Genomic DNA, 17,863 nt, shown 5'->3' on the forward strand with positions numbered 1-17,863 from the left:
AATTATTTTTGGATTGCAGTGATGTTTTAGAGGATATACTGATATATGGATGAACTTAGGAGTTAAATACTACTTATTTTTAAGGGAAAGTTCTTTGTTCCTAGTGGTGGTAATCACTTTGAAAGTCCTAGAACTCAAGAATTGGAAATGCTTATTTTAAAAAAAAAAAAAAGGAAATGATTACAACTCTGTCTTTAAGTATAGCACTTTTATTCTTGTCCATTCAAATATTAATCATGTGTAAGTGTTGTTAAAGGTGATTCAGATGGAGCCTAGGTGATAATTGGCAGTGAGATAAACAGAAGTGTGTTACCACAGCTTCCAGAACAAACACTGCAGCAGAGCTTTATTTCCAGCTAGTGGAAATGCAGTGGAAGCTGCTCTTCTATTCCCAGCACTAGACAGGTTTGCTTTTCTGTTGCTAGTCAAGGCTGAAATCAAATTATTAGGCACATCTATTTTAGTTAAAAAATAGAATCTATAGAAATATCAAAATAGTGCTATGTGTAAGTTATAGTTGCATATATCTTATTAATTTTGGAGTTATATCAAAAAGTACATTAATTTATATATTGAAAGTAATTGGAGCTGATATCTTTATGTTTTCATGAAGTAGATAATTTTTGCTTCTGGTAAATGCTGATGACAGTTACCACCAAAATGACATGTTTTTTTTATTAACTGAAACAACAAAACTGTTTATTAGGTATTTTTATTTTCTAAAAACAACAAAGCTGTTTTCCCCTAACAAAAACATTTAGTTGATTACATGTTTAAAAATCCCTCCCTGCTGGCCCCCAATGAAAATTCAAATGATTTATCTGAGCCTCGATCAAAAGAGTAAAGTAAAAGTTGGGTTATTCAGTTACATTCTTTACTTCCCTCTTCCAGGATGTTGGTAGTCTGAGCAAGAAAGGACTTTTGTGATTTTTCATGTCTCGGTTTCACAAAGTGAATTTGGAAAAGTGAGATGTGTTTTACATGCTATTAGATAAATCTCGTTTCCTCATCTGCCAGCTCTTAGCCCAGGAAATTGGGTGACTTCACCAGTTGCATTTACCCCAATTAGCACAGTAGATACCAAATTATAATGGGATACTTCAAAGTTATGTGTAAATCTGGTGCTTATTTGAAAGCATTATCTACAGCTAGAGGTGGTATCTATGTGTATTTCAAATTTTTGTAAGTTAACACAAGTATCTCCAGATGTTGTAATCTATACTGTTTGAGTCTTTTCTACCTTGCATTTTTGGAAAGTTTTCTATCGGGAACAAAAATTGACTTACTTTTTGACCCTGAACATAAATTGGAGTTAGTGTACAGAAGCAAAGCATAAAGTCAGTTGCATACCATAGCCTGTTCCATTTTTGAACTGGAAATAGGTTACTTATAGGTCATTGCTTTATTGCCAATTTTATGTTATCCCTAGACAGTTCATTTGTATCTAAGCCAAAAGTCATCTCTGCCTCACAGATTACACAATGATAATTTGAGAATGACTTATAATATACTAGTACATGAGATCATACAATCACATAAAGTTGCAGCTGTCATGCCAATAAATGGTTGCGAGAACGTGTCATAAAATATTAATGGTTGTATTAAAAAACCAACCCTTTGTTATTCCAGATGTTTAAAAATTGACGATTAAAATTCCATCTGAATACTTACATAGTTCTCCCTATAAATTCTAACTTCAATAATCATTTTGGTGTATTTTATGTTTGTGAATTTCACCATGTTCCATGTTTTGATGCATCATGAAAATTCAGGTAACTTAGGAAAAATATATTTTGAAAAGTGATTATGTTGAGTATCACATAAACTAAAGCAAATATCTCCTCTTCAAGGAAATAATAAAATCCTCTGTTAATTTCCAGGTGTTCTTCTCTATGGGCCTCCAGGGTGTGGTAAAACGTTGATTGCCAAGGCTACCGCCAAAGAAGCAGGCTGTCGATTTATTAACCTTCAGCCTTCAACGCTGACCGATAAGTGGTATGGAGAATCCCAGAAACTGGCTGCTGCTGTCTTCTCCCTTGCCATAAAGCTACAGCCTTCCATCATTTTTATAGATGAAATAGGTGTGTGACTTTTCTGTGTGAGCATTTTAAAGCACCATTCTTAAGGGTAGTATTTAGATGACCAGATTTAGTTTTTGGTATTTATTAGGTCAAATTAATAAAACAAAAGAGGTAACCAACATCAATATATGCTCTGTATAATTTCCATATTACAGAATGAACCATAATTTGATCCTTACTTGATAGTAATTTCTGTCTTCTCCCCATTGCAAGCAGCATGCAGTGACACCGTGCACATGTTTCCTTACACATGTGTGTTTATCCAGGGTAGATGCCTAGAAGTTGGGCCATTAGGTTGTGTGATGGGTCTGTCTTCAAAGTGCTTATGCTTTTCACTCTTGCCATTGCAATTTCCCTACATACTCCATAAAATTTGTTTTTTCAGACATTAGCTTGTTTTGTTTTGTCACTTTAAAGAACATGAATTATCATTTTGTGTTTCCCTGCGGTGCTGGTAAATTTGGGCATCTTTGAACATGTTGACTAGTCATTTGGGTTTCCTTGCTTGTAAATTGCCAGTTTTTCTTTGGGGTTATTTGCATTTTCTTGTTTATTACGATAGCAGATATTTTCTAGACTGGCTCATGTTTTTACTTTATGATAGTTTCTTTTACAGAGATTTAAATTTAGTTGTATTTTTCCTTTTTTTTTCTTTATGATTTATACTTTCTGTGTCTGGCTTACAGATCCTTTCACTATCATCATAAATATTCCTCTTTTTAAACTATATAGTGTGAAGTAGGAATCTAATTTCATTCTTTTCCATATGGACAGCCAACTCAAAATACATCATCTTTCCCTATATGTCAGGAATTAGTGCACTTTTTCTGTATTTTATGGATCATCAGTATTTTGTATTCCTGCTGTGGTGAGTCATAATAAAGCTATGGTAATTAAAACTATAGCTTTGAGTTAATTTTAACATTACATGCCATATAGAAATAGAGAAAAGTTGGTTATATGTATATAGAACTTTGGTTACTTGTCTGACTTGTGTGTCTCTCATCCATTTATTACAGCAGTTTTGGAGTTTTGACGTGAATTTTGCATAAAAGCATGTAACAGCTAGATTTTTTTTTTTTTAGACAGCTAGATTTCTTTTTTAATTTTTTATTTATATATGATAGTCACACACACACACACACAGAGAGAGAGAGAGAGAGAGAGGCAGAGACATAGGCAGAGGGAGAAGCAGGCTCCATGCATGCACCGGGAGCCCGACGTGGGATTCGATCCCGGGTCTCCAGGATCACGCCCTGGGCCAAAGGCAGGCGCCAAACTGCTGCGCCACTCAGAGATCCCTAGATTTCTTTAAAGTTTTAATCTAAGATACTTTACCTGGGAGGTATGGTCAGTTTGCCTTTATTTTGATAGCTGATATATTTAGATTTATTTCTATTACATCACTGTGTGCTTTTTATTTACCAATTTAGTGGACTTTTTGAACTTTATCTCCTTTTCCCTGCTATAAGTTTAGAAGTTACATACTGTTTTTCTTTTAGTGAAACATTTAGCATACCTACTTGCTTTAAAAGTCTAGGCTGGGATCCCTGGGTGGCGCAGCGGTTTAGCGCCTGCCTTTGGCCCAGGGCACGATCCTGGAGACCCAGGATCGAATCCCACATCGGGCCCCCGGTGCATGGAGCCTGCTACTCCCTCTGCCTGTGTCTCTGCCTCTCTCTCTCTCTGTGTGTGTGACTATCATAAATAAATAAAAATTAAAAAAAAAAAAAAGTCTAGGCTAATCATTTCTGCCCTCTTCCCAAATAATACAGGAACCTTACAACTCTTAAACACTAATCATTCCACTCATCTTTTACGTGTTAACACTTTCTCTAATTTTATATCCTCCGTACTGGTTGTAATTTCTTTTTTTTTTTTTATTTTTATTTATTTATGATAGTCATACAGAGAGAGAGAGAGAGAGAGAGAGAGAGACATAGGCAGAGGGAGAAGCAGGCTCCATGCACCGGGAGCCCGACGTGGGATTCGATCCCAGGTCTCCAGGATCGCGCCCTGGGCCAAGGGCAGGTGCCAAACCGCTGCACCACCCAGGGATCCCTGGTTGTAATTTCTACATCGGCAGTAGTTTCACCACACTGAAAGTCCCTGTGCCTCACCTGCTCACTCCCAGCAGCCACTGAGCTTCTGACTATTTGCCTTTTACAAGATATCGTGATTGGAATCATACAATACATAGCCTTTTCAGACTGGCTTCTTCTGCCTAGCAATATGCTTTTAAGGTTCCTTCATGTCATTTTGTAAGTGTTCTTTGTATATTTTGGATACCAGCTTTTTATCAGATAGGTATTTTGTAAACCTTTTTTCCCCATCCTGTGGCTTACTTCTTCTCTTAATAGTGTCTTCCACAGAATGGAGTTTTGTTTTTTTTTTTAAAGGATTTTATTTATTTATTCATGAGAGACACAGAGAAAGGCAGAGGCAGGGACGTAGGCAGAAGGGAGAAGCAGGCTCCCCGCAGGGAGCCCGATATGGGACCCGATCCCGGGTCTCCAGGATCACACCCTGGGCCGAAGGCGGCGTTAAACTGCTGAGCCACCCGGGCTGCCCCCAGAATGGAGTTTTTAATTGTTTTTCTTTTCTTTCTTTCTTTTTTTTTTTTTTTTGTTCTTTATTCAGAATTGTTAATTTTAATAAAGTCCAACCTAACCATTTTTTTCCTTTGATTAATTATGCCTTTGGTGTTATATGTAAAAACTCATCACCAGACCTTAGGTCACCTAGAGTTTCTCCTGTATTATCTTCTACAAATTTCATAGTTTTGTTTTACATTTAGATCTATAATCCATTTTGAGTTAATTTTTGTGAAAAAGTATAAATCTGTATCTAGATGCAGTTTTTGCACACGGATTTCCAGTTATTCTAGCACCATTTGTCATGTATGCATTAAGTTTCAAAAAATAATATTTTCCAACTTTTTTTTTTTTAAGATTTTATTTATTCATGAGAGACACAGAGAGGCAGAGACACGGGCAGAGGGAGAAGCGAGCTCCCTGTGTGGAGCCCAGTGCAGGACTCAATCCCAGAACCTTGGGATCATGCCCTGAGCCAAAGGCAGACACTCAACCACTGAGCCACCCAGGCTTCCCTTTTCCAACTTTTTTGTTAGTATTTACATATATGTCTTTTCCATCCTTTTTAGCATCTGAGCTCTTAGGTATAAAGTGGGTCTACTGTAAACAGACAGTTGAGTTTTTAGGTTTTTTTTTAAATCCAGTCTAATTTTTCTTAACCATGTACTTGGGTACTTTAAGACCATCTACACTTAATGTAATTACTAATATAGTTAGGTTATTTATACTTATTCAGCATGTTAAGTTTTTCGTATCATTTTATGCTGCTGTTTTGCCAGAACCAACCTCTTAGTAATGAAGATAGTTTAGGAATAATAAATAGAGTTATGGTGGTTAGGTATGTGGCTGTACTTATACATACTGTCTTTAAAAAGAAGCAATTTAAAAATGACAGTATATTCTACATCGAGAAGATGGATTAGTTTGGTACATAGCCCAGCAATGAGATAGACTTTATAAAATCAGAGCTACATAAGAAAATCCAGGATATATGTTTGCCGTCAGAAGACTGTCACCTCATGGTATTAGGTTTTTGCTTAATAATTTTTTTTTTAAAGCTTTGGATGGACCTTGCACATTGCAAAGCATTTCTAATTTCTTGCATGTATAGACTGACCGATTTCAAGTCATAGTATCAATGCTGAAATGTAAAATGTACTCAGAAATGCCATTTATTTGAAGGGTTATAAGAAAAAATTTGAAATAGGATTATACTAGGAAATCAGGCTTTATTTTTACTGTCTTTTCTTTATTCCTAGGATGTACTGTATTCCAGGTCTTTTTATTCTAGAAGGAAAATATTTTCCCCCCTTTAAAAGTATTTCATGTTCTTTGTAGATAATTGAGGGGACAGAAAACAATTCAAGAGAAAATTTGAATTGTCCTTAAGTCTATCATTGAGAGATAACTAAAGCAATTAGCATTTTGGCATACTTTCTTGAAGGCCTTTTTACTTTAGATGATGTATATGCACACGCATGTGTGTTTTAAACCAGGTTCTGTCCTGCATCTCCTACTTGGTAGTGTTTTGACATTTTCCAGTGTCATTTTTCTTTATTTCCAGGAAAAGTGTGTGAGGAAAAAGGATGCAATCCCATAATTCAGAATATATAGGATGCAGGTAACCTGCAAAGTTAGGGCCGAAGCACACAACCTTCCTCCAAGACACTACTTGCTCCTCTTCCAACCTTTTAGTACCACATCATGTACCTCTTTAGATACTTTGGCATGAATGTAATTAGGAAAGAGATGAAGATTGGGAGTTTTAATTGGTCAGTTGTTTGCCAAAGTTGTATTAGATGAATGTGTGAAAAGGCATAGTTGAACCCTCTTTTTTGTCCTCTTTCACAACATTGTCAGCTTTTGATTAAGGATTTGAAGTTAAGAGTAAATAATTCAATATTACTTCTAAGGTTGAGGACTTTTTCCTTTTAGACTCCTTTCTGCGAAACCGTTCAAGTTCTGACCATGAAGCTACAGCCATGATGAAAGCTCAGTTTATGAGTCTGTGGGATGGACTGGACACTGATCACAGCTGTCAGGTGTGTGACAGAGATCTGCCGTGAGCTCCTGGAGGGTGGGGGGCGGGTAGGAGAAAGTTCACTGGGCTCCTTCGTGGGTGTTTTTAGAAAAGTTTTTTAAAATAATTATTTATACTCATTAAGTGATGGGGATCTGAAAGAATGGTTTATGTACATTTTCATCCATTTCTAGGGCTTCATGTTAAAATGTTAAAAGATTACCTAAGGACCTGAAACAAATGCAGCAGAGGAGAGGAGACTGGGGTGAAGCCTCTCCTTGGAGTTTGTAGAGTCCTCCTGCCAAAGGAGAGGAAAAGGCTGTGGACACTGTGTGCACGTTTCTTTAGACCCTGCCATAAATCTATACTCTCAGCTCCTCTGTCACCATTGCATTTCATTTTGCTGTTTTCATCAGTCGCTGGAACTTACACACTTTCCCACTTGCTACCACATCCACCTTTTATAGAAGACATCTTCTACCCTAGGCCTTGTCTTTCTGCCCTGCGGGGCAGTGAGCACCAGCACTAGGTCCTTGGTTTGCCCCAAAGGGAAACACCTATATTATTCATTTTATCCCCTGAAGTTCCCATTTTCTCTTAATTCTTCCTTCTGAATGTTCCATTTGTTCTTGCCAGGACGATAATGTATTTAAAAAAAAAAATTCACTGAGCATGTGTGTCTTTCTGCCATATTACAAATGGAAGTTCTAGAACCACTTTTCTGTTTTTGTCTGTTTCATGAATCACCTATTTTATATTTCATGGAAGAGTATTAACAAGGTTAATGATCTTTTGCTGTTTTAACTTTAGTGGATATTTTCTATTTTGTAACGTTTTTGCCCTTTCATATTTAGAATCATTTATCATTTCTAGAAAATTCAACCTATATTTCTTCAAATATTGTTTCCTCTCCATTCCCCATGTGCTCTCTTTATGGAATGCCGATTGGATGTACCTTATTTATATTCCTGTGTTTTAAGTCCTCTTTCATATTTTCTCTCTCCTTTTGCTACAGTCTGGGTAATCTTTTTGCTTCTTTTAATTTGCTACTTCTAGGCTCAGTTGTATTTCTTTAGCTATTTAATCTTTTTTTTTTTTTTAAGATTTTTTTACTTATTAGAGAGATAGAGGGGGGCAAAGACACAGGCAGAGGAAGAAACAGGCTCCATGCTGGGAGCCCGATGCGGGACTTGATCCCAGGTCCCCAGGATCACACCCTGAGCCGAAGGCAGGCGCCAAACCGCTGAGCCACCCAGGGATCCGCTATTTATGTATGTATGTATGTATGTATGTATGTATGTATTTAGATTTTATTTATTTATTCATGAGAGACACACATAGAGAGAGGCAGAGACACAGGCAGAGGGAGAAGCAGGCTCCATCTCCATGTAGGGAGCCTGATGCGGGACTCGATCCCGGGTCTCCAGGATCACACCCTGGGCTGAAGGTGGCGCTAAACCTCTGAGCCACTGGGGCTGCCCAGGATCTGCTATTTAATCTTTTTATTGAGCTTGTAATTTCATTTATATTTTTCAGTTCTAGAAATTCTTTTAGACCTTTCTTGAAGTGTGCCAGGTCAGTTTTGATGGACTCTTCCCCTTCAACTCAGGTTTCCAAATGGATTAGAAAACTAAAGCCCTGGGTCAACTAGCTGTGTGATCTTGGACAAGTAATAACAATCACTGTACCCGAATGGAAGGAGTACTAGCTACAAAAAGGGAAGGGTAGGGTCCACCTCAGAACTGTTTGTAGGGTTTTAAGGAATCTGCATACTCCGTTCTTTTAACTTGTCTTTTAACTCTGCATAAGTATTTGCTTATGATTTTTTAAATTCCTTCTTTATTTTAAATATGTTAAAATACCAATTTTATAGTTGTATTCAGTAGTTCTATTGACTAGACGTCTGGTTCTTCCTTTGTTTTGAGTTGAAGGTGCTATTTCCTGTGTATTTTTGTGATTTCATGGGAAAAATCACATGTAGTAGGACTCTGAATTCTTGGAAGCTGTGTTGAAGGTTGTAGCTGTACAAGGATTTTGTATTTGTCTTCTGTCGGATTTTTTTCGATACAGATAGGTAGATTGAGAGCTGAGGTGCATATTAGCTGGTGAAGAATCCTGAAATCTCAGATTTTGTCTGTGTGTATTCTAATATTTCACTGCTTTTTTCAGGCCCTAGTATGTCATGAACCCCAGCTTTCTGTAGGGTGCCCTCTTATTAGCCTGTAAGGTGTCCAGTGCACAACTCACTGTCTTAAGGTCTCGACATTTCCATGTGGTGCATGGTCAGCTTCTCCCCTTGCTTACCTCACTTATGCATAGACTTCACTGCTGGCTCAGCTTAGTTCCTTTGCATTTTTGCAAATTTATTAATTAATTTGAGGTTTTTTATACTTCATTTTTTTTATGTTGTCTTATAACCAGAGGGTTTAAGATCTCCTACATCCACACATTACCATAAAGCAAGAAGTTAAAACATCATCCTCAAAGAGAACGTTAAGCCATGTGTCCTTTCTACATCGCCTTTATGAAAATACAATTTCATTTTGAGGGGAAGTTTTTAACGATTGTTGCGTGATTAGAGAAGCACAACATAAATTAAGGTGACATTAATAGGAATAATTTTTATTAATAATTGTGCTAATAAGGCTGTTCAATGGGAATAGTTTACAGATTTCCAAAAACTGATTATCCCCCTAAGCAACAGTACTTAAAGCACTTATTAGCCCATGTAAGAGAAAATTGTTTCATGTTATATTGTATCAGAGTATAGTTTTTTTTTTTTAAGATTTTATTTATTTATTCATGATACAGAGAGAGGCAGAGACACAGGCAGAGGGAGAAGCAGGCTCCATGCGGGGAGCTCGATGCGGGACTCGGGGAGCTCGATGCGGGACTCGATCCTGGGAACCCAGGTTGACGCCCCAGGCTAAAGGCAGGCACTAAACTGCTGAGCCACCTAGGGATCCCCCAGAGTATAGTTTTAAAAACCAGGGAAATGGCAGCAGTTGGATGAAGTATACTCCAGAGCATCTTCATCCGGAGCCACACAGCATGGTTCTGATATGATAGAACTTAAAACTGAGCTTTCCGAACCATAATTCTTCTACACTGATAGTATTCACTGTTTTCATTGTGATAAATCTATATTTGTAGGAGCAAATAAAGATGTGGCTTTTTTATTAAACTCTAGTAGCAATTTTTTTTTGTCTTTTTGTGTTTTGAGGGGATTAAAATTGATATTGTTAACTTGAATATTAGTTTTAGATATACTTTCATATGAACCACTTAGCTTTTCTTTAAAATTATCTATTCTATGATTATGGATCCAGCCCAGTACCCTTGCTTTTTCTTGTGTGTATGATATGCCACGGTGGGAAAAAAAAATCACTGAGTGGTCCAAGTCAACCTACCACCAGCCCTGGAAATCATCCAGGCTAATTGATGACATACTCTTCATCTGCAGAGATGTGAGACATAAAAGAACAGTGTGTTTAGGGTATTCGTTGACATAGTTGAAAGTTTCAGGCATAGATTTAGATCTGGTTATTTTAAATGAAAAATGGTAAAACATCATATTTTTAAGATTCCAAAAAGTCAACTTAAAGCACTAATTTTTCTGCTTAAATACTAAAAAATTACTGTTTCTTCCCATTTTGAATTTTAACTCATTTGCACTAGAGTTAATGTATTGTATACAGTTTATCCATTTTTGTCTCCTAAAATCACACAGGAAAACAACTTCTTTCAGTGAATCATTCTTGTTTTTTCATCATTGTGAATATCTGTTATTATCCTATGTGTATTCATTAGACCATGTTGTGCTAGATTTATTTAAATTCCTGATCCTAATGTTTAGCATCCCATCTTCCATACTGGCTTTGCTTTTTTGTTTTAGGTTCTTTGTTCACCTAGAATGTTTCTCAAAATACAGCCCATTTTCCAGGTTTTTTAAAGTACTGCCTCAGCCACTGCCTCTTTTGTGATTCTCTACAATCTGATAGAGTCAGTCTTCCATGAGCTTCCATATCCCTTTGAATCTCTTTAACACAATATATGCTGTATTTCAAAATATACTGATACTCATTCCTTATGCAGTTAATTCCTTTGATCACTTTTAAGACTTTTGTTTTAGGCGTACCTGGGCAGCTCAGTGAGTTAAGTGTCGATTCTTGATCTCAGCTCATTTCTCAGTCTTAGGGTCATGAGGTTAGGCCCTGCATTGCGATGTAGATCCTACTTGTAAAACAAGTCTTTCTTTTTTTCTTTTTAAATTTCATAGAGATTTTTACCTTATTAATTCAGTAGGGTTGTGGAAAGTCAATAAATTTGAAAAATAATAAGAACATTAATATTTTTACTTTAGGACAACATAAATACAAAATTGCATTATATTGTGGAGCTAACATTTCTCAAATTTATGTTTGTATTTACATTTTTTCCCCTCTAGGTGGCAACCTCTCACAGTTAAATTGAAAATAATTTGGCTCTTGAATGTTATTAAATGTAGAGTAGAAGTAGAATATAAAATTTAGTGGATCTTTTAACATGTTCTGGAGTTAGATAATTTCAGAAATCTAAAACCTCTTAGGCTGAAATAAAATTATATTATAGAAAAGTTTTCTTCAGAATACCGATAAATTTCATTTTGGGTAGTATATTGGGCTGGTTTTTTTTTTTTTTAAGATTTTATTTATTTATTTATTCATGAGAGACCGAGAGAGAGAGAGAGAGAGAGAGAGAGAGAGAGAGGCAGGCAGGCAGAGATAGAGGCAGAGACAGAGGCAGAGGCAGAGGGAGAAGCAGGCTCCCTGCAGGGAGCCCGACGCAGGACACAGGACGCAGGACTTGATCCGGGGACTCTGGGGTCACGCCCTGGGCCAAAGGCAGGCACTAAACCACTGTGCCACCCAGGGATCCCCTGGACTGTTTTTTAATTTGGGTTGATTTTTCATTTCCACATCTTTTATAAATAAAGTGATACAGATCCAGAGATTGGCAGGATCACCAGCATTTTCTTTCTTTTCTTTTTTTTTTTTTTTAAGTTTATTTTTTTTTTTCAGTAATCTTTACACATTGGGTAGAGAACTCATGACCCAAAGATTAAGAGTCGCACTGTCCACTGACTGAGCCAGCCAGGCTCCCCATTCTTTTTTCTTTTATTTAAAATTCTACCCACTGCTTTGATTTTTGCTCTTTTTTTCTTGCCCTTGTTGAAAGTTTGATTGCTTGAGATTTCATTATAGCATTGAGAAGATGTCACCAGCAATGCTGATCGTGTTATGAAATGATGATGTGAAATCTAGAGAGAAAACTACATGATACCTCTTACTATCACCAAAATCCTGAGACTGGGGGGAGATGTTTCCTTTATATATTAGTATCAAAGGACTTGGAAGTATCCCCCGTATAGCCATAGGCTTTTAGTTATTCATCAGGTAGCCATTGAGCAAATAACAACCTTTTTTATTTTAAATCTTTATAATTCTTCCTTAACTGAACAGTATACTATTTTAGTTATGAAAAGGCTGGTGAAATGTGTCAGTCTTACCAGCTCTGTTATCATTTGATCTAGTTAGGATTAACTTTGATTTGTATTTATAAATTTTTGAGTAATAATGGATTAAAATAATTTCTTATAAAAGATTTAAACACTCCTTAATTTTTGTATCTTCGAAGCCCTAGTAATAACATCCTAAAAGGAGCATTACTGGTAGATTTAATACCTTGTGTTTTCTTGATATGCCCAGGTCATAGTGATGGGAGCTACCAACCGCCCTCAGGATCTTGACTCAGCTATCATGAGAAGAATGCCCACGAGATTTCATATCAACCAGCCTGTAAGTGGTTTCGATTGATGATATGTTATGCACAGTTAAATACTCAGCTTTTTACGGGAAAGGAATGGTATTTTTAATAGCACTTATTTACTATTTATGACAGGCAGGAAATGAATGGGGTGAGAATCCCTGTAGCTATTTGTCCTCTCTACTCTGACTTGCTTTGTTTTCCTTCTTTCTTTCTTTACTAAGATGAGTATTTGCTTTTCTTCAAAGAATATAATTACCTCAATTTTGTTTAGCTACTTGTGTGATTTTCTTGAGAATGTAGCAAGTTATATCTGAAGGTCTATAGAAAACCTAAATTCTAGTTTTGGTTTATCACAGGGTGAAATTAGGAGGGCTAACAGGAAGAACAACTGGGATTTATCTGATTAATTCCTGGCAGTTGTAGTCAGTGCTCTCCTTTGTTAGGATTAATGATTAACTGGTAGCTGAGGTGTTACACTTGATCTTAATGCAGATGTCCGGGCTTCCTTGAACCAGGGCTGTCTCCTTTCTCATACTTTTTGTTAGTCAAGAAATACCCTCAAGCGGATGATTATAGCTTAGCGGTACTCTATAATTTTTGCACAGAGTCTTCACATTTTGCATTTTATGTGCCTTTAGATTGAAGAAGAAGAAAACGGTTAGTAATTGAATCTGTGTGCCATGTAATCAGCATGCTACATGTATAGCTGTGTAGAGGAACTCTCAGTGTCATTCCTTCAAAATTTGAAATAAAAGTATTTTAATACCACTTACAGTCTCTGGCCAAAAAATACTTGTCCCCTTGTGTAGTCTGCAACTATCCAGTTTGTGGCAGTAAACAGGGTTTCCTAAAATTGATGGTTGTGGCCTCTGTAAAATTGCTTTGATGTATTACTTTCTGCAGCTACGTCTCCCCCTTTGAGAATGTGCACAAAGTTAGCCCTCTATTAGAAAATGTACCCGACAAATCAGGGAAGACATTTTTTGACTTGTTGTAGGAGACTGTACAATTTAGACTAGTGTTGAGCACTGGTAAGTGTTGGGCACCTGCCAGGCTCTGGTGAGGGGAACACGGCCCCCAGCCTCCTCTCTGTTGCAGGAAGAGCAGACAAATAAATGACAGAAAATGTACTTTACAAAAGTATGTTTAAAGAAATGTGAGAACCTGAAATGATGATGAAAACTAATAATTCTGTCAGAGTAGTTGCGAATCCAGCTGGGCCTTGAAAGGGTGGCAGGAATTTCGAATGCAAGCAAGGCAGGGAAAGTCTTTTTACCTGAATGAACAAAAGCGAGAAGGTGTGGGAACACGTGTTTAATGATGGCCCCTGGGGGAGTTCATTTCAGGCGTCCGGAAAATGGAGGGACGAAGGGCTGGAAAGGCAGGCTGCTGCCAGGTGTGGACGAACTCCTCCCTCGCCCAAGATTTCACTTTAATTTTGTTAGCAAGACAGCGGGACATTTTGAAAGAGAATTAATTTACCTCAGTGGTCGTAAAGACCAAGATTACAGTGATAGAACTGCTGCTTGTAGTCTAGTAGGAAACAAAGGTTTCTGAGGTACAGTAGAACGAACATAGCACTCAACAGCGTGGAAAGTTGCCTGTACTAGAGTTCTAAGTTAAATATATTAATTGTTTTAGTTAACAAAATGGTCTGTAACAGAATTTGTCAAATTTATTACAAATTTGTGGACTGTAAATGTAAAAACTGGGCTTTCACAACCCCCTTTTCATTCTGTTTTTAGTGAACACACACACTTTATACAGTAATTTTTTCTTATTTTGTAACTATGATACCAAAGTATATGATCAACCTTACTTTAAAACTTCTTCTCCAAATTAAGTGGTTGTTAACCAAAAGTAGTTACGGGTGATCACATCATATAGCAAATTTACCTTCATACGTAACACTCTTGAATTACAGAAACAGCAGGGTTTGGCTTTGTTTTGCTGGTCACTATGAGAGATAATTCATGATAACTAGCTCTGTTTTTAGTGGTTATGGGCATAGGAATGAGTTTAGCCATGATAATTTATTAAAGCACTTATATTTATCATCTATATAAGGTATTCCGTAAAAGCTTCTGTTGTCTGGTATAATACTATGAACCATCATGGGGGGGCGGGGGGAGCATATAAGTATAGAAACAAATGTACTGTCAATGCTAAACAGAAATTCACTAATATAAACTAGCAAGTGTGGAAGTTACAAGGCCAAGTGGAAGGAGGTAGGAGGGTATTGTTGCCATCTCTTTCAGTTAATGGTAGAAGTTTTACTGCAGTGTTTAAGTTTTCAGAAGTTTCCTGACTAAAGAAATGGAGACTTGCAGAGCCATGAGGGAAAGACATTGGTCGTCCTAGCTGTTCATCCACTCATTCAAGAACCATTTAAGGGCATGTTATTTCCCAGACCTTGTGCTGATCACTAGGGATTCAGAATAAGAAGATGGAAATTCATGGGATGCCTGGGTGGTTCAGCAGTTGAGCGTCTGCCTTTGGCTCAGGGCGTGATCCCGGAGTCCTGGGATCGAGTCCCATGTCGGGCTCCCTACATGGAGCCTGCTTCTCCCTCTGCCTGGGTCTCTGCCTCTCTCTGTGTCTCTCATGAATAAATAAATGAAATCTTAAAAAATAATAATAATAAGATGGGAATTCAGTAGGTCGACCACAAATGATTAAGAGTCTAAAACCTAGACCTTGATGTAGCAAATAGTTTAGAGTTTCTGTCATTTCCTGTAGGTATTGCCGGATGGTTTACAGAGCAAAGAAGAAATATTAGGAAAACTGGCTGATCCTGATTCCTTTTTTTAATTCTAACTGGAAATCATTCTGGTTTTTAGGCTCTAAAACAAAGAGAAGCAATCCTGAAACTCATCTTGAAAAATGAAAATGTAAGTAGAAAGTTACAGCTTTCCCTGTCCTATAAATACGTGTGTTCATGTTCATAAAACTATTTTAGAGAGAAATGAAAAAGTAAATATGAGAATAAACAGCTTTGTACTTGGCATAAATCACTGTAAATCTGTTGGCCATTCATGCAACTCAGTAGCCCCGGTGCATTTGAACTTACTAAAGATGGTCTGCTGTTTTTAAAGCCCCATGTTTTCATATTTACAGATTAAAATTTTCAGGCTGTTCTCCAGTTATATAAGGTACATTTATTTTTGTGCAGTAGCATGTTTTTTTTTAATTTATTTAATTGCAATATTTTTTGAAATTGGAATTTAGATTTAAGAAGGTATGATAATCAAAATCTTTAATAGTTTGTATATTCATGGTCACATGCTTCAGAATTAAAATATGTACATTAAATGGTATTCAGGGAAAAAGCTTGTTTCCTCTGTTGTGTTTCTTCTGTGTCCTTTCAGATGACATTGTCCATACCAGCAAATTGGAATATGCTATTATTCCTCTTCCCTATTCTACGTAACCCATATTAATAAATTGTATACGCTGTGTTGCTTTTTTCACTTATCTTTGATATCTTTTCATATTAGTACATAGTGTCTTTGTTCTTTCTCTGTTTTGGGTTTTTTGCTTGCTTGTTTTGGATTGTATAGGATTTCACTGTATATATGGCTATACCAGAAGTTATTTAATCAGTGCCATAATGAAGAACATTCAGGTTGATTCCGGTCTTTTACTATTATAAAAATGCTGCATTGAATAATAAACTTGTATTCAGGTCTCTTCACACTTGTGCAGGAATATTACTAGGGTGGATTCTCTAGAAGAGGAATCACTAGATCAAAGGATATGATTTATATTTTGATCACTATTGCCAAATTGTCTGTACTACTTTACTGTCACACCAGCAATATTAGAGTACCTCTTTCCCTGTAGCCTCACCAACAGAATGCTATGGAACTTTGTGTTGATGTGATAGGTAGAAAACAGTATCTCATTGTATATTTAGGGATGACATGAATATGTTTAGGAGCCACTTGAATTTTTTCCTGTGGAATACTTTTTCATATTCTTTGCCCATTTTTCTATTGCAGTGCTCTTTTTTGTATCGATTTATAGGAAATCTAATACATTAGGGAAATTTCTCTTTGTTTATATGACTTGAAAATATTTTTTCTTGTTTGTCTTTTTAAATTTATTGGGATCTTTCCCCCATTATGATTTCTGAGTTTTGAGTAACATCATATTCCTCACTGTCCTAAATCTCATATCTTTTTTTTTTTTAAGATTTATTTATTTATTCATGGGAGATACAGAGAGAGGGGCAGAGACACAGGCAGAGGGAGAAGCAGGCTCCTGATGTGGTACTTGATCCCAGGACCAGAATCACGCCCTGAGCCAAAGGCAGGCACTCAACCGCTGAGCCACCCAGGCAGGCATCCCCTAAATCTCATATCTAAATTCACCATTTGAGAGGCATCAGGGTAGCTTGGTTGGGCATCTGCCTTCAGCTCAGGTTCTGGTCTCAGGGTCCTGCTCGGCCGGGAGTCTCCCCCTCCCTCTTCCTCTTCTTTTGCCACCTCCCCTCTGTTCTTGCTCTGTCTCTCTCAAATAAATAAATAAAATCTTTAAAAAAAAAAACAACTCACTATTTGAAGGGTGCCAGGCTGGCTCAGTTGGTGAAGCATGTGACTCTGGATCTTGGGGTCATGAATTCAAGCCCCAGGTTGGGTGTAGAGTTTACTTTAAAAACTTAAATAAACTCACTATTTGAACTTGTTTTCTAAACTAAAAAAATGAAGATTCCCACAGTGAGAGATTCTTGCATTTCTGTGGTCTTCCTCCATCCTCGATCACAGATTCTGCTCTGTCTCCACTCTGTTTCCCCACCTCCCATGTTTATTTTAGTTTTATCTTTAAAAGAAAGAATTCTTTCATTTTTTGACTCAACCTCGTAAGCATTGTTACACCCAACAAAAAATTGACAGTCATTTCTTATTATCATTAAATACCTCATCTGTTCAGATTTCCTTTTGTCTCCTGAATGGGATGTTTGTTTTTCTACCATGTATTTGTTTGACTCAAAATCCATATAAAGTTCGTTATTTGCAATTATTTGAGAATTTTTCGGTCTCTTAATCTGTGGGCTGTAGATGATTCCTTTACTCTCCTTCTCCCCCGCACCTTCTTTTAGTTTATTTGTTGAAACAGCCAGGTTGGGTTTGTCCACATTTTTTCATGGTCTGGATTGTGCTGTAATAGCACAGGAGTGGTTGTTCAACAGCAAGTAGGGTGAGACAGCCCTGGTCCCCCAGCTCATTTTCCTGGCTATTTTTGCTTCTATTTCTGTACGAATTTTAGAATTAATTTGTCTTATTCAGGGAAAAACAAACACTCATATTTTTAATGGATCATAATTCAAGATAATTAAAATTTTTTTTTTATGTTGAAGG

At 36.9% G+C, this 17,863-nt stretch overlaps 1 protein-coding gene across 1 annotated transcript in view; it reads left to right on the forward strand.

Annotated features, from left to right (window-relative positions):
* The window catches only part of ATAD1 (ATPase family AAA domain containing 1), a 45,012-nt gene that overhangs the window by 19,487 nt on the left and 7,662 nt on the right, over positions 1-17,863 (forward strand). Inside the window, exons 5-8 of the mRNA XM_055323099.1 lie at positions 1,881-2,081; positions 6,611-6,717; positions 12,443-12,532; positions 15,344-15,394. Coding sequence (XP_055179074.1) covers positions 1,881-2,081; positions 6,611-6,717; positions 12,443-12,532; positions 15,344-15,394 — 449 coding nt within the window. The remainder of the gene's footprint in view (positions 1-1,880; positions 2,082-6,610; positions 6,718-12,442; positions 12,533-15,343; positions 15,395-17,863) is intronic.

This window comes from Nyctereutes procyonoides, unplaced genomic scaffold, assembly GCF_905146905.1.
Source record: "Nyctereutes procyonoides isolate TBG_1078 unplaced genomic scaffold, NYPRO_anot_genome, whole genome shotgun sequence".
In the NCBI taxonomy this organism is placed as follows: Eukaryota; Metazoa; Chordata; class Mammalia; order Carnivora; family Canidae; genus Nyctereutes; species Nyctereutes procyonoides.